Source organism: Muscardinus avellanarius, assembly GCF_963383645.1.
Source record: "Muscardinus avellanarius genome assembly, chromosome: 11".
Classification (NCBI taxonomy): domain Eukaryota; kingdom Metazoa; phylum Chordata; class Mammalia; order Rodentia; family Gliridae; genus Muscardinus; species Muscardinus avellanarius.
The window spans coordinates 102,052,882-102,076,113 of NC_137797.1; the positions used below are offsets into that span (position 1 = coordinate 102,052,882).

The 23,232-nt window shown below is 44.3% G+C and overlaps 2 protein-coding genes across 2 annotated transcripts in view; one reads left to right on the plus strand and one right to left on the minus strand.

Annotated features, from left to right (window-relative positions):
• OLR1 (oxidized low density lipoprotein receptor 1) overlaps positions 1–7,813 on the minus strand; it is a gene marked incomplete at both ends in the record, with an annotated part of 20,089 nt that extends 12,276 nt beyond the window's left edge. Inside the window, 2 exons of the mRNA XM_080705017.1 lie at positions 5,737–5,847; positions 7,798–7,813. Coding sequence (XP_080561143.1) covers positions 5,737–5,847; positions 7,798–7,813 — 127 coding nt within the window. The remainder of the gene's footprint in view (positions 1–5,736; positions 5,848–7,797) is intronic.
• Positions 7,814–11,860: 4,047 nt separating this feature from the next.
• Positions 11,861–21,345, plus strand: TMEM52B (transmembrane protein 52B; the record flags this gene model as incomplete). Its single annotated transcript, XM_080705968.1, has 5 exons — positions 11,861–11,914; positions 15,106–15,149; positions 17,890–17,928; positions 18,901–19,070; positions 21,101–21,345. The coding sequence occupies 5 exons, from the start codon at positions 11,861–11,863 to the stop codon at positions 21,343–21,345; spliced, it is 552 nt and encodes a 183-aa protein (XP_080562094.1).
• Positions 21,346–23,232: the final 1,887 nt, after the last annotated feature.

Genomic DNA, 23,232 nt, shown 5'->3' on the forward strand with positions numbered 1-23,232 from the left:
AATAAAAATATCTGACACACTTGGGACAATTGAGAAGCAAATAGCACATCAGACACCGCTGAAAATTGACCCAAATTTACCGTGAAATTGTGGATTTGGAAATTATTGAATATTTCTGCAGGCTTTTTTTAAATAGCAGAAATCAGCTGGGCGTGGTGGCGCACGCTTGTCATCCCAGCATTTGGGAGACTGAGACAGGAGGATCGCGGTTCCCAGACAGCCTCAGCTACTTGGCGAGGCCCTCTGCAACTCAGTGAGACGCTGTTTCAAAATTTAAAAGTTAAAAATTAAATAGATCTGGGGGTGTAGCTTGGAGGTAGAATGCCCCTGAGTTCCACCTCCAGTACCTCAACCAAAAAAAGAAAAAAGAAAAAAGAAAAAAACAGTAATGACAAATATTCACAGCAAAATAAATAGACACAATCTGAAATCGACACTCACTAGTCTCGGTGACTGTTAGTAGGAACTGCCATTAGTGATGAATTCTAATTGTGTTTCGGTTCTTCTACCGTATTTCCTCTCATTCTGTCTAGACGGCCATGCTTCCTAATTTTATTTAGCAACTCTGACATTTGTCCTATTTTGAGATGACCACCCACAAAAATGATTGTAAGTTGCTATGCTACCAGAGTTTCAAAACATTGTTGTTGTTTTAGGAAGGGTGAAGAGGAAACGAAGGTTGCGTGACCAAAACAAAGCGAATGCTTCAGGTCAAAGGTTTCCATTTTAGAATCTTGATGGTGCAAAGCCACGCACGTCCCTCAGCTGGAAGGCCAGACACGGCCCTCTGCAAAGTGACCCACGGCTCAGAGAAGAGGTGTCCGGTCCCTGCTACTAACCCCAGGACATTCTCCCCATCACAACAAAAGGCTGGATATGGTTTTAGACTGAAAATAGGGCCAGGCATCACCTGTCTCAAAATTAAAAAAAGAAAAAAAGAAAAAAGAAAAATGCTGGAAGTTGGGCGTGGTGGCGCACGCTTATAATCCCGGTACTTGGGAGGCTGAGGCGGGAGGCTCGCAGGTTCACGGCCAGCCTCAGCTACTTAGGGAGGCCCTCTGCAACTCAGTGAGACCCTGTTTCAAAATAAAGAATTAAAAAAAAAATGGGGCTGGAGGTGTAGCTCGGAGATAGAAGGTCCCTGGGTTGAATCCCTAGTACTGCCAGAAAATAAAAATAAAAATAAAGATGCTGCGGATGTAGCTCAGTGGCAAAGCACTAGGATGTTTAATCCCTATTCTGAACGTGAACTATTCATTCAGAAGCAAACAGAACTTCCAAAGCAAAAGCCTGGGTCCTGGCGCGCTTAAAGAGCTCAGCCCTGCGCCCGTGTGTACGGACCACTCTGGTGGACAATGCACTCAAATTTCCTACATCACTGTCAATGTCCTCTCTTTCCTAAATGGCCATTTTATAAATGGAAAGTACATTTAGTTTTAGTTAGTTAGTTAGTACTGGTGATTGAACCCAAGGGCAGTCTACCTCTGAGCTACCCCTCCAGCCCTATATTTTATTCCTTATTATTATTATTATCATTATTATTATGTCTTTTGGTGGTACTGGGGTTCCTGGAAGCCCTTCTACCTCCAGGCTACACTCCCAGACACCTATTTTTTATATTTTTATTTGTAAACAGGGTCTCCTAAGCCAGCAAGCCTGGCTTCGAACCTGCGCGATCCTCCTGTCTCCACCTCCCAAGCGCGGGGATTACGAGCGTGCGCCACCACGCCCGGCTTTATTCCTTATTTTAAAACAGGGTCTCGCTGAGTTGCAGAGGGCCTCACTAAGTAGCTGAGGCTGTCCGTGAACCGTGATCTTCCCGTCTCAGTCTCACAAGTGCTGGGATTATAACTGCGTACCACCGCACCCGGTTAATACATTTAGTTATAAATATTTTACCTTTTGTGTGTGTGTGTGTGGTACTGAGGATTGAACCCAGGGGCATTCTACCTCCAAGTTACATCCCCAGCCCTATTTATTTTATTTTATTTTTTATTTTGAACGAGTCTTATTAAGTTGGGGAGGGCCTCACCAGTTGCTGAGGCCAGCAACCCTCCTGTCTCAGGCTCCTAAGTACTGGGATTACAAGCACGCGCTGAATGCTTTACTTATGAAGGCTGTGTTTCTGGTGCCTAACATTAAGAAGGTATTTAATCATCTCCATCAAAGCTCAGTAAGAGCTAAATACAGTTTCTTTTACTTTGGGGCTGCTCAAGTGATCTGTGGACTAATAAAATCAAGTTATTTTAGTCTCCATTATTCTAGAATTTATATAGGTTCTCTGAAGTTATAAAAAATAAAAACTCTAGCTGGCGTGGTGGTGCACGCTTGTAATCCCAGCATTCGGGAGGCTGAGACAGGAGGATCGCGGTTCATGGGCAGTCTCAGCTACTTAGTGAGGCCCTTTGCAACCCTTTGCGAGACTTCGTTTCAAAATAAAGAATAAAAAATAGGGCTGGGGGTGGAGCTCGGAGGTAGAGTGCCCCTGGGTTCCATCCACAGTACCTCCAAAAATAATAGCAAAAATAAAACTCTAGCATGTCTAATCTTCGTTGTATACCTCTATCCATCTGAGGGACATACACAATCTACCTACTTATTGTTCGACTCCATCTAAAAATGTTTTGCCTGGAATGAACCTAAATCAAGATTGTTTTGCTGTGTTTCTGAACCCTCGGGCCTCTGGGTCACAGCTCCTTATTTCAGGACATACGTTGCACTCCCAGCATTGCTGCGGTCACCGATAATCCCACACACAGGATGGCCAGCGTTCCAGCAACCGGGCAGCACCGCTGAGAAGAAAGAGCCCGGAGACCTGGAGGGAGGGAGGACAGACCGGGTCAGGAGGACCGGAGGGCGGCGGGCGGGCAGCGGACGGGGATGTGGGTCCTGTCTGGGCTTCTTCTGCACTCCTTACCTCTCAGGAGTCTTTGAAGAATTCATTGTTCGCGCTTATAGATGAAAAATATGGGTAGGCAAAGGAATGAAAGTGACTTGCTCTGCTAAATTTAAGAGCTAGAATTTAAAATCAGATTTCTGATGCTTAAGCATCTGATTTTGAAACCTGGTCTATTTGCTCTACAATGGCTCCTTGGACTTTAGGGAAAGTTCAAAGAACTCGGTGCCATAATATTGGCCTTATGTATGTGTATACACACACACACACACACACACACACACACACACACACACACACACAATGAGTTTTATAAGTAACATGCTACAAGCAAATACCAGATGTCAAGCAAATACGCTTTAGTCAATTAATCAAATAGAATTCCTCGAGGAATCCTATGTATAACTTTATGCTGTTCAATTTTTAATCCATTAAGATTACATTTTGGACCCGGGCATGGTGGTGAATGCGTGTAATCTCAGCATTTGGGAGGCTGAGACAGGAGGATCTTCATTCACAGACAGCCTCAGCTACTTAGTGAGACTCTCTAAAACTCAGTGAGACCCCGTTTCAAAAATAAAATAAAAAACAGGGTTGAGGTTGTAGCTCTGAGGTAGAATGCCCCTGGGTTCCATCTCTAGTACCACAAAACAAAACAAAAAAAATTACATCTTGGATCTACAGTTAATGACCAAAACTTTTTTTAAAAAATGGAAATGAAAACTTGATATTTACATGGTTTGTATTAGCAGTATGTCTCACACGCAAACCAATTATAGGCCTGCTATTAAAAAAAAACTCATCATTTTGATAAAAATGTCGTTCAAGTCAGGTAGCTCACAGGTGTGTGAATATTCAAATATGTGTTCTACTATTAAAGAAAGAAAAATAAAACAAACAAAAACCAGAGATTGCTGCTTCAGCGGGAAAGCATCTACACAATACATTTGGTTTCCTTGCCTTTTGAAATAAGCAGCTAAATAAACAATATCAGTTGACCAATATGGTCCACCTCTATAGGTAACCAAGATAACTAAAAGTTTCAGTGACTGGCTTCAGAACATACAGACGATTAAAGACTATACATCGGTCTTTAATCCACTGCTTGGAACATCACACCACAAAATTTTTCATGTGAATGTGTAATCATTCAAGTCAACGGCCAAATGCTTTCGGAGTTCTCGAGGGTCCCAAGAAAATAGAAGCCAGGAGGGGTGTGGTTCATTCATTGATTTAGTTGTTCTTGTCCCTCCCATGCGTGCAGCCAGCTAGCAGAGAAGTACAGGATGGTGTCATCTCTTGCAAACAATTGCTTAATCCTAGCACGTGTCTCTGTGTCTTCAACTGAATTTTTTCTCTGGTCAGTAGTCAATCCATGTTGCCGGTCATTACGTATACCCACTACTCTTGAATGGGAAAACCTCAGCATTTTTAGAAGAAAAAAAAAAAGAATCATAGAACCCACATGTGTGAAAGGCAGGCGCATGTTCCCATGATCTCTAAGGTCCCTCCTACAGACACCATTAATCTAATCCCCAACCCTACTAGTGACTTGCTAGTCAGAAAAAAAAAAAAAATCAGATCCTTCACGGTAACTGTTCTAACCAGGATTGTGAAGGGAGAATTAACTTTATAAATAGAGCAAAACTCAGGCACTCAGTATTTACTACATAAATAATCAGTGATTGAATGACTACCGTTAACTTCTAAGTCTACCAATAAATTCCTATACTGTTTTCATATCAAGTTAATTTATTGGCTCAAAATAACTTATTTGGTTTAGAGATTGAAGCCAGGGGCAAACTACCACCAAGCTAACCCTAGTCCTTTTTTTAAGATTATTTTTATCTTTAGATTATTTTTAGATTATTATTTTTAGATTTTTATTTTTATTTTTATTTTTAGATCATTATTGAATTTTTGGTGGTACTGGGGGTGGCACCCAGGGGCTTTCTACCTCTGGGCTATACTCCCAGACCTATTTTATAGTTTATTTGGAAACAGGGTCTCACTAAGTTGCTGAGAGCCTCACTCAGTAGCTGAGGCTGGCTTCGATCCTCCTGTCTCTGCCTCCCAAGCGCGGGGGATTACAAGAGTGTGCCACCATGCCCGGCTCACCCCATTTTGTTTTGCTCTTTTTCTCAGAATGGATATAAAATAAAAGGGAACATATCCAGGTTGTCTGTGGAATCTGGCTTATAAATTAATGTATGCTCGAGCAGGTTAATTTAATGTATCTGTCAAACAGAAATTATGATTTTTCAAAGCAATTATATACAATGCAATGTAGTTTGTGCTAAACCATACAGAATATCAGTTTATATGCTTTGGGTAATTCATAAAATGCTTCAAGATTTGGCGGTGACTGAAGTACACTTATAAAAATTGTGATTATTCATACTAGTTAAATTTTGTTTCCTGAACCACCTCATGGATTGGCTTTTATATAAATGGGAGTTTTGGGTACAATTCTAGCTCTAATAACTCTATGCAATTGAGCGATACTATTAATTATTCTGATCCCAAGTTAGAGAGAGAACAATTGGATCTCTCTCAAAGTGCTCTTTGAAGGTTCAGAAGATCAATGCAATAGCTTCGAGTGAATACTCGGTATAAGTTAATTACCACCAACTTCACCATCACCACCACCACCACCACCACCACCACCACCATTATATCCCAGTTATTTTTCTTCCAAGTACATGGTATTAACTTTAGCATATTCTTTCAAATTTGGACATTCTGGCTTTTTAACCCCATTCTTCAATAAACTTAGTGCTTTGAACTCTAGAATGCTGTACCTTTATACACACACACACCCCCCACACATACACCGGTACCTTTAATTTTTGACTTCTGATACGGCTGGTCCTTCAGAGACTTCATTTTGAGGTCATCAAAGGTCATTTCCAAATTCAAACCAAGAATGAGAAGAGGGAGGCATCCGAGGACTTCAACAAACCCAAGCCGTGTGAGCTTCTGCTGGTGCTTAAATAGCTACTGTTATCTGTGAGAAGGATGACTCAATCATTGGTAGGAGGAAAGGGAGGCTTTGCTTCATACTGGGAAGTTAGTTGACTGACGCAAATTCCTGCGCTATCTCAATTGCAGGTGGGGCACTGGGTGTTTCTAATGCCACTTAGCGATTTAGGAAAGGAAACCCGCATTTTCCATGAGCATTAGAGGGAAGACACTGTGCCCACTTGGGAGATAAGGAAGAGTGTGATTCCAAAAGAATAAGTCGCAATAAATAAATGTGTGGGCGAGTGTGAACTCGGTCAGGTTGTTCACGTTTGTTAGTTTCTTGGTAGCAGGCGGTCTCTGTAGTGTCTTATAAGTCACACACACTTTAAAAAAAATTCTCACCGTTTTAATTTGCAATAGACTTAAGAATTTGTGGTGAAGTGCATATGATTCCCACACCCAGCCCTGGTGTCCTGGGTAATTTTAGAACTCAGGAGTATTACTTCAAACAATGTCATTATAACTTCGCAGCAGAAAGCGCTTTAGAAATAGAACTACTTTCAAATAGTTCCCTTTCATCTGCTGTCTTGGGGAATTACTTAATATTGAATCTGGGTTCTTGTCTCGAAGTCGGGGCTAATCTTGCTTGATCTGTAGGAATTCAAAATGAGATGCTGAGTGGAAATGACAAGTTCTGTACTTGAAACATGATAAGAAGTCAATTAGTAATGGAGCTGTTGTTCGGCTGGGTGTGGTGATGGTCGCCTGTATCCCAGTACTTGGGCGGCTGAGACAGGAGGATCATAGGTTTGAGGACAATCTCAGCAAGTAGTGAGACTCTTATCAACCTAGTGAGACCCTGAATAAAAAATAAAATAAAATTGGCCTGGGGATGTAGCTTGGAAGTAGAATGCCCATGAATTCCATCTCTGGTACCAAATAATAAAAATTACTATTATCTTATTAATAATTTTAATATTATAATTACTATTTTATTGAACTATTACTACAGTTATCTATCACTAGTACTAATATTCAAGACAGTTAAATTGAGCAGCGCAGAATAGATTGTAGTCAAAGCCATGATTGACTTGAATCACAAAGTGTCTTCCATGAGTGCCCCGTACATATGATTCATAGACAGGATTCTCACAAATTTTCCTTTCACAACTCCTGAATCAGAAAAAAAAAAAAGGGCATGATGGCAAATACGTGTGATCCCAGCACTTGGGAGGCTGAGACAGGAGGATCACAGGTTCGAGGTTCTTTTATAAAAGAAAAAAATTTATCTACTGAACATGTGTGAAAAATATGTGATATCTGAAATCTGCTTAAAACATTTTTGGGAAAAGAAACAAGCAGGAAAGAAGACATAAAAGAAGAATGGAAAAATAAGTGAAATATCTAGAAAACTAAGTCGAATTATAGTAGAAATATAGGTGTCCATAGTCTGACTTGGATTCTGTTTCCTACCTTCTTCCTAAAGTTTTCTATATTCTCTTTTTCTGGCCAGGCTATCCAATGCCAAATTAAAAACCGTTTATTGGCCACTTAAAGTTTACTCTGTTATACAGTTCACACACCCAAAAATATCAGCATGTGGCAAGTACATCCTAAGCTTAGTACTTGGGAGGCTGAGCCGGGAGGATCTCAGATCCAAGGCCAGCCTCAGCAATTTAGTGATACTTTAGGCAACTTTGGGAGAGTCTGTTGCAAAGTGATAAATAAAATTGGGCTGGGGCCGTAGCTTGGAGGTAGAATGCTCCTGAGTTCACTCCCTAGTTAAAAAAAAAATTAATAAATACAGGAAGGAAGGAAGAAATGGCTTTGCCTGAGCAAGTTTGCGAGATCTTTCCCCTTTTCAGCCTTCAGATGAGAACCCTGTCCAGACGCCACTTTGATTTCAGCTTCAAGAGACCCTAAGCCGAAGACCCAACCATGCCGTACCCACATTTCGGATTTCCAGGCACTATGAGATAATATCGCTGCTCACACAATTCATGTTACTAAGTCACGTGGCATATAAACCGAATACATCTTTTACTTTTACATCCTTCTATCTTGTTTAATTTCCAGAACTCTAATCTCCTTAGTTGACTTTCAGTGCCTCTGAGGTCACCACTCGGTACCTAAGCTGTGATCGTAGCTCATAAGACACAGATGCTTCCTAGTGGAAGCCTCAGAGTTCCTAAGGTGAGGGTCACTCCTTCTGCCCTCTCCTCTACTCTGGAAGCCCTGGCTGTGGCTCAGCCCACCGCTCAGCTCTGGACCGCCCGATATCACGGCCTCTGAGGAGTCATGGTCTTGGCCTCTCTTTAACTGAGGCTCGGAGCCGGTGGGAATCGTGATGATTCACCTGACTTAGCCAAGGTCAAAAGGAGAATAATCAAAGGAAGCAGAAACAAGCTATTCCGCATCTACACTTGTTCCAGTACTTGTTTAACATTTCCCTGGAGCGCAGAGGAGAAGGTTTACATGCTCATGCACCTGCCACTGGTTCTGAGCCAAGTCCCTAAGCATGTGTGTCCAAGCTAATGATTCACGACGCCTGCCAGAGCCGCGCAAGCTGAGGCAGGATGGTCAGGCGCTCATTCCCCACCTGACTACTTGCCCTTCCTTCTATTCTCTTCCCTGTGCGCCTTCTCCAGACTCGCCTGGACTCTCCTTCCTCTTCCACCACTCCCTACATAGAAGGCTTTGTTAGAAACTGACCTCAGAGCCCAGCGTGGTGGCGCACGCTTGTAATCCCAGCATTTGGGAGGCTGAGACAGGAGGATCGTGGTTCGAGAACAGCCTCAGCTGCTACTTAGTGAGGCCCTTTGCGACTCAGTGAAACCCTGTTCCAAAATAAAGAGTAAAAAATAGGGCTGGGGGTGTAGCTCGGAGGTAGAATGTCTCTGGGTTTCATCCCCAATACTGCAAAAAAGAAAGAAAGAAGGAAGGAAGGAAGGAAGGAAGGAAGGAAGGAAGGAAGGAAGCAGTTCAAACTTCCACAAGGCCTGACCACATTCACTATAGGAGAAAACAAGAAGTTGCCTTTCCCCGAGGCACGCTACACACACACACACACACACACACACACACACACACACACACACAGAAATGGCAGTAATACTCCTTAAGAAGGAAAATTAACAAGGCATTCATTAACAGAAGTCGATTCTGTTCCAACCTGTTAGGACGGTGGGGGGCAAAAGGTGATCACGCGGGCGGGCAGAGAGGGGGGTAGGCCAAGCCCGATGGTGAACCTGACCGTGCAGGTGGAGGCTGGCTGGACCAAGGGGAGATGCCAGGCAGCCAGGGAGAACAGACAAGAACCAGCCTGTGAGTAAAACCGCAGTGGAGTCCAGAGGGGACAGATACAAAAACACACACCAGAAGGATAAAGGACACTCATTACCCAGCATATTGGAAGTGAGGATCATTGGTAAAACAGTTAAAGTCATCTTAGCTTAACAAAAACTACTAGTTATCAGGACTGTTATCTACACAATTTACACATAGTCGCTTATTTGATTTGTATAAGCCTATAAAATAGGTATGATAGCCCGTGTGTGTGTGTGTGTGTGTGTGTGTGTGTGTGTGTATGTATTGAATTCAGAGGCACTCAGCTTCTAAGCGGCACCCTCCCTCAGCCCCATTTTCTCTTTGATTTTTTAAACAAGTTCGCTGAATTCCTGAGGCTGGCCTTCAGTCTACAATCTTCCCATCTCAGCCTCCTGAATACTGCGATGACCAGAATGTACCACCCACTGGTTTCTGATTGGCCCTTTGTAATATAAAATAAAGCTGGATGTGGTGGTGCACATTTGTAATCCTAGTACTTGGGAAGCTGAGGATCGCAGGTTCACGGCCAGCCACAACTACTTAGTGAGACCCTGCTTCAAAATAAAGAATAAAAAAATAGGGCTGGGGGTGTAGTTCAGAGGTAGAATGCCCCTGGATTTAATCCCTGACAAAAATACAGATATATAATTTTGTAATATAAATATATATACTGAGCTAACAGAAGTAATGACTTGCCCAACATTTTGCAGGTGATAAAGGACAAAGAAAGTAACCAATCGCAGCAGTCCAGTGGGACATTGAGTCAAGATACATCACACTATCTCTGACAAAAAAGAGAAAAAGAGAAGGGAAGTTAGGGATACTCCCCATGTACATAGATTTGAACAGAAAAAATATTTAAAAAAAAAACTGGAGATTGAACCCAGAGGCACTCTACCACTGAGTCTCATCTTTTATATTATATTTTGAGGTAAGGTTTCACTAAGTGACCCAGGCTGGCCTTGAACTTGTCATCCTGCTGCCTCAACCTCCTGAGCTGCTGGGCTTTTTGCCATGGGCCACGGCTCCTGGCTGAATAGAAACCCTCTCTGTTCAAGGCATCTGGTTTTATTTTCTCTATGAAATAATGTCCAAAGCGGGTCAAGTGGACAGTCTACTCCTTTGTGAATGGGAACAGGAGGTGCTGGGGAAACCACATCCTAGCTTAGTAAAAGGCCACGACCAAAGTCCTGAACTTCTTGGCCTCAAAAATGCTTCCCGCCCTGTCAAGTTCTCTACTGAAATTTAGTAAACATTCATCATTCGAATCCCAATAGCCTGCCTTCATTTATTTATTTATTTATTTTTACAGTGGCAGTGCTGGAGATGGAACTCAGGGCATTCTACCTCTGAATGCCCCCCCCAGTCCTGTGTATGTGTGTGTGTGTGTGTGTGTGTGTGTGTGTGTGTGTGTGGTACTGGGGTTCCTGGAAACCATTCTATCTCCAGGCTATACTCCCAGACCTATTTTATACTTTTTTAAAATTTGGGAACAGGGTCTCCTAAGCCAGTGCGCGCGGATGGCTTTGAACCTGCGGGATCCTCCTGTTTCCGCCTCCCAGGCATGGGGATTACAGGTGTGTGCCACCACGCCCGGCTGTTTTCTTGTTTTTGATAACTGCTCCTTACACTGGGTCTGCCTGCCCTGACTTTTATGGCGCATCCATGCTTGTGAGACCCACCTAGCTGGAGTCGTGAAACCCACAGAGTCTCCAGGCACCCTCTGGCCTAACAGGAAGGAAGGAAGGAAGGAAGGAAGGAAGGAAGGAAGGAAGGAAGGAAGGAAGGAAGGAAGGATCCTTGAGATCCAATTTTTAAAATATGCCTGTATTTCTAACCTTCTGGTTCAATGGGAACAGCACCTAGAGTGGAGGAGGAGACCATTAATACCACCTGGAAATTTTAATTCTCAACCCTGTTTACTCCAAAGATGGGAAAGGTTTCCAGTTCACTTTGCAATTTCTCCGTCCCACCCCAGTGGTTAGGACTAAATGACCCAGAACCAAAGGCTGATTATCAGGCAGTGGCGGGGGAGGGGGCTCGACGAGCACGGAGGGGGTTGTTAACCACAGGGAGAGGAGGGAAGGGCATGGGGCAGGGTGACTTTCAACCTGCCACAGTCACCCTGGAGCGCTGTGGTGAACGACCAAGAGGATTTCTAGTTTTCTGACAAGAAGAGAGCCTTTCTGGTCACCCACTACCTGCCGTTGGCCCTCCGCAGCGTCCAGTGTCTCGGCACTGTTCAGAAACGTATCTAACGCAGGAGACGCGCCTCCCGGAATATCTTCCTCTTGGGGGCAGAGGGGGAGGAAAATTAAAAATTAAAAAAAAAACATAGAAATATTTAATGCAGAGGGGAAGAGAAGAAGCCACAGTGAAGCAATGTGGGGGCCACAGAAAGAGAAATAAAGAAATCCAAAAAGAGAAGAGAGACCTGAAATATCAAAGAGGGAGTTAGGCGAGCCAGAGAGGAGAGAGAGAGAGAGAGAAAGAGGGAGAGGGAGAGGGAGAGGGAGAGGGAGAGGGAGAGGGAGAGGGAGAGAGATGCTGAGTTGTTACTAAGAAAGGTTTCTCTCCTTAATTCTAGGTCAAGATGTGGACCATGGCTCAGGGCACGGACAGGAGGAAGCAGATGCCCGGTGCCTGATCCTGGAGGAGCAGGAACTCAGCCCCATGGGAGACCCGGCCCAGGTCCCGACAGCCTCTGCCTTGGAGTACTTCTTCCAGGTGAGTTCAGTTGTCAAAAGCAGGAAAAAGGAACTAGAAGGGGTGAAAAGATAAAGACCCGGGGAGCTGGGTATGCTGGTGCACAACTGTCATCCCAGTACTTGAGAGGCGGAGACAAGAGGATGGTGGGTTGAAGGTCAGTCTTAGCAACTCTGCAAGAATTTAGAGAAACTCTTCCAAAAGAATAAGAACAAAAAATAAATGGCTGAGAGGGTTGCTTGGAGGTAGAATTCCCCCGAGTTCAACTCCCAGTACAGTGGGGGAATGATAAACTACCAGGTTCCTCCATTATTATGGGGTTCTAGAGATGCATGTATGACTGATATAGTATTGCCCACAAAAAGGGAGACAAAAATTAAGGAAAACATAGATACACGAAATGCAGCTATGACACTTTCAGAAATGCCACTGTCGTGTGTTTCTCTCTTGTAGTATCTTATCATCCATCCCTCAAAAGCATAAATAAATTATACCAACTAAATAATTTCACTAAAATTGGGCGTGGTGGTGCACAATTGTAATCCCAGTACTTGGGAGCTGAGACAGTAGGATTGCAGGTTCACGGCCAGCCTCAGCTACTTAGTGAGGCCCTCCACAGCTTAGTGAGACCCTGTTTCAAAATAAAGAATAAAAAGTAGGACTGGGGATATAACTCAGAGGTAGAATGCCCCGGGATATCATCCCCAGTACTGCAAAATAAATAAATACATAGGTGGAAATTCCCAGATCAGCTCTAATACTTTTCTAGCAATTCAGATGTCCCTATTCCAAAAATAAACTAAAAGAAGGAAGGATCTTTAAAAAAAAAAATGCTTTGGCCAGGCGTGGTGGCATAGGCTTGTAATCCCTGCTTGGGAGGCAGAGACAGGAGGATGGCGCAGGTTCGAAGCCAGCCTCACTGGCTTAAGAGACTCTGTTTCCAAATAAAAATATGAAATAGGTCTGGGAGTGTAGCCCGGAGATAGAAGGACTTCCAGGAACCCCAATACCACCCAAAAAAAAAAAAAAAGCTTTGGATTTTTTTTCTTCCCCTCAGCATGAATCAGAAGCGGTGAGTAATCTGTTAGCTAAGAAAAAGGTCATGGAAGGGTCCTGCACAATTATTAAGGGAAAGTTTCTCTCGCTTTGAAATCAAGCAAGAAAGACAGAGCGTGAAGAAGCTGGGTCGTATCCCATTCCCGTTTGGGGAGTAACAGTTTATTTGCCAGTTAACCAAATACGAAGGGCTCTGCAGAGCCATTTCTTTCTCTTTTCCCTACATTTTCTCTCTGCTCCTCTTTTGCCTTTTTTCTCCTCTCCTCTTCAGTTCTCTTTTGTCCTGACCTTGCAACCAGCCTGAAAAGTGTCATCGCATCTGCTGAGCCCAGGAAGTTGCCCTAAGCTTTCAGGGAGACAGTGAAATGAAGTACCAGGGTTGAGGGTCAGAAAACACACTATCCGTCCCTCCTAGACATCTCTTTTATTTTGTGTACTTTTAGTGGTGCAATTAAGTATACATGATAGTGATACTCAAAGTCTCACCAGCATGGGTGCGACTCAGCTCTTGCTGTATTTCTCTAAATACTCCTCCCCGTGCAGGTTAGTGACGCTTTCTTGTATCCAGGTGACCTTATTTGAACATCTCCCTTCCTCAAGCCTCACTTTCCCCCCTCCCTTCTCCAGTCCCCCTCCACCATCTTACTGTTTTCTCTCTTGGTCTGTCGAAAGTTCCTTTTCCTTCCTTCCCTCCTTCCTTCCTTCCTTCCTTCCTTCCTTCCTTCCTTCCTTCCTTCCTTCTTTCCTTCTTTTTCTTTTTCTTTTTCTTTTTTTTGGGGGGGGGGGACTGAACCCAGGGGCATTCTATCCCTGAGCTACACCCCCAGCCCTATTTTTTATTCTTTATTTTGAAACAGAGTCTCACTAAGTTGCGGAGGGCCTCACTAAGGAGCTGAGGCTGGCCACGAAGTGCAATCCTCCGGTCTCAGCCGCCCAAAGGCTGGGATGACAAGCATGCGCCACCACGCCCAGCACCATCTATTTTAAATAAAAATAAAAATGGTAGCCAAGAGTTTCTCCGATGGTATCTAAAAAGGATGCCTGTTAGTCCTTTTGCAGATACTTTTCATTTGTTATAAGTTGAATATGCCTGCCCCACACCCTCAAGCTTTTCCATAAAGTCTCATTAAGAACAAATTCTTTCTTGTTCTTTCCTGAAATGCTGGATTTTTTCAGCTTCTCTGGAGACAGAAGCAGCTCTAGAACTAAAATTTACCCAGAGGGTTATTGAAAGGAGGAAGTCGCCTGCAATATAAGTAAAAAGAGGGGCGGCTGGGTGCAGGGGGAGACGCCTATCATCCCCGTGCTTAGGATGCTGAGACAGGACGATCACAGGTTCGAATACAGCCTTGGAAATTTAGCAAGACCTCAGCAGCTTAGTAAGACTCTATTTCAAAACAGAAAATATAAAAGAGCTGGGGGGGGGGGTTTACTCAGAGATAAAATGCCTCTGAGTTCAATCCCCGGTTCCAGAAAAACAAAACAAAAGAAAAAATGTGTTGGGAGGAGGAGTGGACAGGTGGACAGTTTCTTTGCTTTGTTTATTTTCAAGGAGTAGACAGAACTGGTAGTCCAGTGAAAGAGTTGTTAGAGCAGACCTAGACTTGTTCCCTCTGCCTTTCAACACGAGGTGAAAGATACCTCAGCGGTCACTGTGGAGACCTGCGATGAACAGTTACCCTTTCACAGCCGTCTGAGGCCTAGGGTCGCTGTTCAACACAAAATCTTTCCTTCATCTCCTTCTCTTGTTCAGTGAGTTATTAGGATGCCGAGGGCATGAAAGGGGGCGTGCTTTAGGATTTCATTTGCCACTGGACAGAAATGAGGAGGACAGTCACAGTATCCTAGAGACCAATCAGAAACACCTTGGACAAGCAAATTGTTATCATCGGCCTCCTGCCACTCGGCAAGGGGGTGATACTCAGTACCAATAAAAATAGGTGGAATGTTTGCTCCTCCGGGGTCCTCCCTTCTCAAGCGCAGTGGTCGCTGGCAGGGTAGTAAGAGTAGCTGTCCTGAGTATGGGCTGACCTTTGACCGCGCCCACATCTTTACTGACTGACCGAGCGGAGCACAGACGAGAGAGATGATGAACGGGCTGCAGGGTGCAGCAGACGAGACAATTTCCCCGTCTGAAACTATTTCCCTTTCTGCAGCTTCCTGGGGCAAGAGGCGAGGAGAGTTGTGCCAGCCCTGAGCAGTAAGTATCTGAGAGTTCAAGCTGGGTGGAAGGAGGGACAGACAAGAGCATCACTACCCCACCCTGGGTCAAAATGTCAGTAGATGTCTATGACTTCCCTTTATGTGGACTTAAATGGACATCCACCTCCTATCACAGAACCCTGGGTCGTCTCACATACTCAAAGTAAGACTGCTGGCAGCCATTTTTCCACAGCCCATCTTCCCATCAAAACAACACAGCAAATCTCAATGTTGGTGGTCACAGAGACTTGCAAAAGACTTACGTGACTCATCAGGGAAAACTGGATTCAGTTTCTAGCCCCTGGGATATTTTTTAGGGTGGTTTCCAAGGACGCACATTCTAGTTCTCAGGTCATTTAGTAACTCATCGCAGACCTCGTCAGTCCATTGACTTTGATGACTTTGATGGAGTCATCCCTTAATCTAAACCTGTGTAATCTAAACCTGTCACAATTAGGTCTTTTGCAGACACAGAGAACATAAAGATAAAAAGTGTAGGAGATTCATTCCACTTGGAGAAACTATAAAAAATGAAGAGAGAGAGAGAGAGAGGGGGTGGGGGGGTTCGGGCTTCAGTTCAGGCTGAAGGAAAACACATAGTCACAAGAAGTGTTTCCCAAGAGCCAAGAAGGCTGCTATAGCCGGGAGACGGTGACAAGTTACCTGTCAACTTCACACCCGAGCCTGGCTACCTACGTGATACCCGTACCGTCTGCGTGAGGCCTGAGACGTCTTCCATCCTAAGAAGAGTCCTTTCCTAAGGCTCAAAAGCAAACATCGAACCAGAAGGGCTTTGAACCAATGTTAATGTGAAAGAAAAGAAAAAACCAGGAAGAGACAGGATGCAGTGAGGAAAAGAAAAAAATAATCTCCATTTTCTCCAAATGTGTGGCCAAAGGAAGGATATAGAAATGGGTTTCAATAGGTCAATAATGCCCTGGAAAGTCTTACTATAGCCAGGCGCGGTGGCGCACGCCTGTAATCACAGTACTTGAGAGGCGGAGTCAGGAGGATGACAGCAACTTAGCCAAATCTTATTTCAAGATAAAAATAAGCAAATAAATAAATAAATAAATAAATAAATAAATAAATAAATAAATAGAGCTGGGGCTGTAACACAGAGGTAGAATATCCCTGGGTTCAGAGGTGGAGCCAGGAGAATGGCATATTGGAGACCAGCCTCAGCAACTTAGCAAGACCTTATTTCAAAATACAAATAAATAAATAAATAAATAAAAATATGGAATATGGCGGGGGTGTAACACAGTGTAGAATATCCCTGGGTTCAATTCCCAGTACCAAAAAATAATAATATATATTATTTTACTAGTATTTATATATCATATTTATTTATAGTATTTAAATTATATATAATCAGATTTTACTAGTACAAAGTTCTTACATATTTTCCATCTCCTATCCTCCCAGTCCTGTCCCAATCCTGTTCTTCTTCTCTAACACTGTTTCTTCCAGGCGACCCCCCCCCCCCCGTTTTTTTTGTCCTTTCAGAGAAAGTTTACAATTGCCACAGTGGTTTTCGTCATAAGTGAAGCTGGCTTCTACTTTTTCCCTTCCTGTTTGGTCTCAGTGGACACGAGGATCCGTTTTGATCGCGCATCTGACACTTTACACACTTTTGCTCCCTTCTTATGGCGAGAATATCGCAAGAACTCATGAAACATAAATTGCAAATTTGATATTTTTAACTGAAATTTCCCTTTTTTTTCTTTTTTTTTTTGTGGTACTGGGAAAGGAATCCAGGGGCATTCTACCTCCAAGCTACACCCTGAGCCCTGTTTTTTATTCCTTTGTTTTGAAATAGGGTCTCACTAAGTTGCAGAAGGTCTCACTAAGTAGCTGAGGCTGTCTTCAAACAGCAACCTCCTGTCTCAGCCTCCCAAGTACTGGGATTACAAGCATGTGCCACCACGCCCAGCTTGAAATTTTCTTTTTCCTTATATTTTTATTTTTATTTTTTGTGGTACTGGGAATTGAACCCACGGGCATTCTACCTCCTAGCTTCACCCCCAACCCTATTCTTTATTCATTATTTTGAAACTGGGTGTCACTGAGTTGCAAAGGGCTTCACTAAAATAGCTGAAGCTGGCCGTGCACCTGAGATCCTCCTGTCTCAGCCTCCCAAATGCTGGGAAACAAGCGTGCGCCACAACGCCCGGCTTGCTTACATCTTATTGACCTCAAATTCATACAAATCTTAACATTCATATCCATTATAGATTCGTAGTCCAAGTTTTTTCTCAGTGATTTTGAACATAACTGTGTATTATAGTCATTAATATTTTTATTAATACTTCTTAGGATCACTACTTTATCCTGTTTTATAGTGATTTATGAAATGATTTGCACAATACCATCTATAGCGTGAAACATTACTTCAAGGCACACCGTTTTGAAATAGAATGCTAGTTACATTGAATTTTAAATAATACAACCCTCAATGAGATGTCTTATTATTGTTGTGTTACTAGAGATTGAACCCAGGGAAATTTTACCTCTTGTTTATTTATTTTTTTTTTTTTGAAACAAGATCTCACTAAACTGTTGAGGGTCTCACTAAGTGGCCGAGGCTGGCCCCAAATCCACGATCCTCCCATCTCAGCCCCCCATGTACCGGGATGACGGGCCTGTGCCACCACGCCCGGCTGGATGTTTTCATTCTAACATGGTATCATATTACACCATAACTCATATTTCTGATTTTTATTCTTTCTCCACAGTTGTCTGACCACAGACTGGGTACACCTCTGGTATATATGGTACGTTTCAATTTTAATGCCCATACGGATACTTTATTTTTTATTTACATTTGTTGTGAGCATGAAAGAAGAGACAGCCTGCCCCCCGGGGACCTCAGAGCAGAGCTTCCCTGTTTCATCGCCGACCTGTGTGACAACGTGCCGGGAATTCCTATCTGCTTACGTTCTCCTCAGCTGACATCGGAAGGCGACTGTGTCTTTCCTTCTGAGGAAAGACCTGTTTTGAGACAAACCATCTCTATGCAGGGCTTTACTTAAGCGAAGCAAAAAGTATCCCTTGACAACCATCAAAATCTCGTATTATTCCGGCTCCTGAACTGACTCTCTCGCTGACAGAATCAGGAGATAATGTATGTCAAGTGAAAACCTTGGAATTAAAGTCTTAGGAATGTCCCGTAAAAATGTCACGAAGCCGGGTGTGGTGGAGCACGCTTGTAATCCCGGTACTTGGGAGGCTGAGACAGGAAGGATCGCGGGTTCAAGGCCAGCCTCGGCTACTTAGTGAGGCCCTCGGCATCTTAATGAGACCCTGTTTCAAAATAAAGATTAAAAAATAGGGGCTCACCAATTTGTGAAAATAAAGAATAAAAAAAAAAGAGAAGCCAGGCATGGTGGTGCACGCTTGTAATCCCAGTACTTGAGACGCTGAGACAGGAAGGATCGCAGGTTGGAGGCCAGCCTCAGCTACTTAGTGAGGCTTTTCCCAACTCAGTGAGACACTGTCTCTAAATAAAGGTTAAAAAATAGGGCAGGGAGTGTAGATCGGAGGTAGAATGTCCTTGGGTTTCATCCCCAGTACTACAAGGAGGGGGAAAAATAGGACTGAGGGTGTGGTTCGAAGGTGGAATGCTCCTGGGTTCCATCCCCAGTATCGGGAAAAAAAAAAAGTCCATGAGGCCCCAAAGGAGGCCGACCTGACCGCCCCATTGCGCAGAACTGGGAACCAGCGGATCACGAGCTTGGCTCCTGCAGGTTGCTGGTGGTGGTGGGCGCGCTGCTGCTCCTGTGCGGCCTGACCTCCGTGTGCTTCCGCTGCTGCTGCCTGAGCCGCAGGCAGAGGGAGGAGGATGGGGGCCCGCCCCCCTACGAGGTGACCGTCATCACGTTCGACCATGACAGCACTCTGCAGAATACCATCACCTGTGAGTACCCCGGCCTCAGGACCCGGGAGAGGGACCCCTCCCCGGGTGGCCATGAACCTCAAATACAGAAAACCACTGAGCGGTAATAGTCGAGATCCCCGGCCAGGACAGCGGTCATTTCCCAAAGCCCAGTGGGACCTTCACCTGGGCTGTCTCCTCAAAGGTTTGTCAAGTTGGTGATGAGTAAAGAGTGAAATATTGGAGAAATATTTCATAGGAGGCTGAGACAGGAGGATCGCACAGGTTCGAAGCCAGCCTCAGCTACTTAGTGAGGATCTCAGCAACTTAGGGAGACCCTGTTCCCAAATCAAACATAAAACAGGTCTGGGAGTATTAGCCTGGAGGTAGAAAGGCCCTGGGTTCCACCCTCAGTACCACACACATACATAAAAAAGAAATATTTCATAGGAATAATAACCCAATTTATAAATAGTTCCTTAATAGCCAAGCACTTCCTCCCAAGTGGCCCATGCCTGTAATCTCAGGATTTGGGCGGCTGAGACAGAAGGATCGGAGGTTTGAGGCCAGCCTCAGCAACTTAGTCAGACTCTGTTTCAAAGTTTAAAAAAACTAAAAAAGCTGGGGATATAGCTTGGAGGTAGAATGTCCCTGGGTACAATCCCCAATACCCTCCCTCCAAAAATTTACTTTACTATACACTGTTTTAAACTCTGAACAATACCCCTCTTTCAAAATGTCTTGGATTTTGTGAAAATCTACTTTTTCTATTATCCGTTGACCATGTAAATACACATGCAGTGCACACTTTTAGTTCTGTGTTTGGGGGAGGGATACTGGGAATGGAACCCAGGGCCCTTCTACCTCTGGGCTATATTCCCAGACCTGTTTTATATTTTATTAACCTACAAAATCCTCCTGTCTCAGCCTCCCAAATGGTGCGCCATCAACGCCTGGTTTAGTTCTATGTTTTTCAAGCCTTGATACACTAAATGTTAACCCCATCATCTCTTTGATGAATACAATAAGACCCTTTTCTTCACCTCCTTCTTTTCTCTACATTATATTCTCTCCCCAAATTGAGGAGTACATACAAGAAAGGACACCAGATGGCCAAACCTCTGTTATTTATTCATATTTATTTATTTATTTATTTATTTATTGAGGTGCTAGGGATGGAACCCAGAGGCATTCTACCTCCAAGCTCCACACCATGCCCTATTTTTTATTCTTTATTCTGAAACAGGGTCTCACTAAGTTGCAGAGGGCCTCACTAAGTAGCTGAGGCTGGCCAGGAACCCGCCATCCTCCTGTTTCAGGCTCCCGCCATCCTCCTGTTTCAGGCTCCCAAGTACTGGGATTACAAGTGTGTGCTGCCACGCCCGGCTACTTTAAAAAGAGAAGACCATGATAGGTTGCTGTTCACTCCTGATCCTTCCCCCCTTCTTTCCCTGTCATTTTAGGGAAATTATAAATAAGGCCGAAATAAATAGTCCCAAGAAGCCTTTAATATGGGTGGATCGGGGTAAAGGTATCTAAGCATGAAAGGGGAATATTTTAGAACACAATTTGGATTACCCAAATACAGCAGAGCCGGGCATGGTGGCACACGCTAGAAAGGACACCGGATGGCCAAACCCCTGATATTTATTTTATTTTTTATTTATTTTTTATTTTTTTTATTATTATTATTATTTTTTTTACAGTACTGGGGATGGAACTCAGGGGCATTTGGGAGCCTGAGACAGGAGGATCACAGTTGGAGGACAGCCTCAACTACTTAGGCCCTTTGCAGCTCCATGAGACCCTGTTTCAAAATAATAAAAAAAAAAACAGGGCTGAGAGGTGTAGCTTGAAGATAGAATGCCTCTGGGTTCCATCCCCGGTACCACAAAAATAAATAATAAATAAATAAATAAATAAATAAATAAATAAAACAAAGACACCAGATTCTTCTAGCAGAGCGCAGAGTTGGTTTCTAAGTGAGCTCTGAAGGGTTTTTGTGAAAGGCCTTGCAGCAGGGAGTTGGGGTACTTGTGAGCATTGAAGGGACGGTCCTCCTCTCCTCGCAGCCCTGCAGTCGGTGTTTGGTCCCGCGGCTCGGAGAATCCTGGCTGTGACTCGCTCCCACGGCTCGCTGGGCCAGCTGACCCCCTCTTTGGACGCCCTTCCCGGGTACGACGAAGCGCTTCACATGAGTCGCTTCACGGTAGCCAAGTGTGGGCCGAAGGCGCCCGATCTGCCCCCAGTGCCCGAGGAGAAGCAGCTGCCTCCCACGGAGACAGAGACTCCTGGAATAGAACACCCGCCACATTGATGGAAACTGATTCTCCACGTGGGGACTGCAGCATCTCCAGACTCTGGAGTGATGGGATCCCCGACAAGTGAAACGTTGGCTTTCTGCCTCTCAGAAGGCTCAGGATGACAGCTAACCCTTGCCATTTTGTGGAAAATAGGGGCCTCGCTCTTCGTTTCTGGCCATATATATGTTCTGATGTGGCCTGCTCTAATCAGGAACTCTAATTCCTTACCAGTAGCCACAATGTACACCTCTACCACCCCAGGACGCATCAAGGTGTCTTAGATTTCTTCAGCTACTGAATGCATATGAAAGTCCTTTACCCCCATCATGCCGCACGTTGCTTTTCTCTCTGACAGCTAACGGACCGTGGACGCTTCCAAGAGAAAGACAGGTCAGCCTAGCCATCGACGGTGCGTTTTCCCTCCTGAGGGGACAGCCACGTTCACACTGAAGGGCAGTGATCTGCTTGTATGTTGTGTAATCCCCACAGGGGCATCTAGAATCCAGGGGCGGAATTGGTGGCATTACCTGCCGGAACATAGTGTAGTGTGCGCAATATATTATATTTTTCTCTCTCTCTTTGGTCCTGTTCACCATAGAGCCGTAGTACCACCATCCATTCTCCTGTCCCACTGTACTGCAAACCAGCCCACACCCACATGCACACATGCATCCTTATTAAACTGCAAGAGAGTAGCTCTGCTTTGCTTCTTTTTCTTTTCCACCCCTTAAATCCACAAGTCCACGGGCTCCCAGGAGGCTCCAGTGGTGTCTCTTGCTGCCACCTAGCGGAGCAGGGGTAAAAAACACATCCTCTCCTCGGACTGCCACCTAGCGGAGCAGGGGTAAAAAACACATCCTCTCCTCGGATTCCACATCTCTCTGGTTCTTAGCGCAGAATTGAACCGGGTAGGATCCTGCCCAAGGCTCCGTTTGGCTGAGTAGTGCTAGGCTACCCACAAGTCCCACTACCTGCCCCCAAAAACATTATTGAGAAATCAAGGGAGTGAGATGTATTGGGGGAAATGTCTTAGAAAAGTTACTGCAGTCTTCGGTGCGCCATTTTCTCAGCTGTCAAGTAGGGGGTCGTGGCACCTCGCAGGATTGTCCTGAGGATCACAGAAGCTACACAGATGTGACGTGATTTGTGAAGTATAATGCACATGTATTTGTCATTACTTTTTCTATTAGCACCTGATCGTCATCACTAGCCCTCCGCCGGAAATCATACTCTGTTTGTCCTTCTACCATGTTAACAAGTACTTTTATCTGATCAATAAATATTGGTTGATCGAGGCATAGGACTAAAGATGGAATTGAGTCTAATTAACATGTTCTGCGTCGCGGTCAGGGCTATTTTGAGGACAGTAGTTGATTTGGGGGCTCACAGTTAAAGAAAAGGGGCACATTGTTAAGGCTTGGACTCAGCAATTTTAGAGGCAGCAGGAGCTGGTCAAGATTATGAGCAGGAGACTTCCATAACATGACCCATGTTTTATAAAGAAATGCTGCTGAATGTTTGAGCTCTTAACGGAAGTACAAAGAAGGCAGTGTGTGTGTGTGTGTGTGTGTGTGTGTGTGTGTGTGTGTGTGGTACAAGGGATTGAACCCAGGAGCATCTTACCTCTGAGTTACACCCCCAGCCCTATCTGAAACTCCTACAAACAGTCAAGGCTGTTGTCTAGTGTTAGATCCATAATTAAAGAGAAATGTTTAAATAGCCAACAGAAGTGGTCCTGACAACACACAGCTCCTACTACATGCTAAAGACCAGAAAGAGGGACATAGACTCATTTACCCAAGGACAATACAGATGCTTCTATGGGGGATCCTGGCTCTGAGAGCAGATCTATCAAGCTGTCATGACTAAGTCTGTCTGTGCACGGTAGCAATTAAGACAGT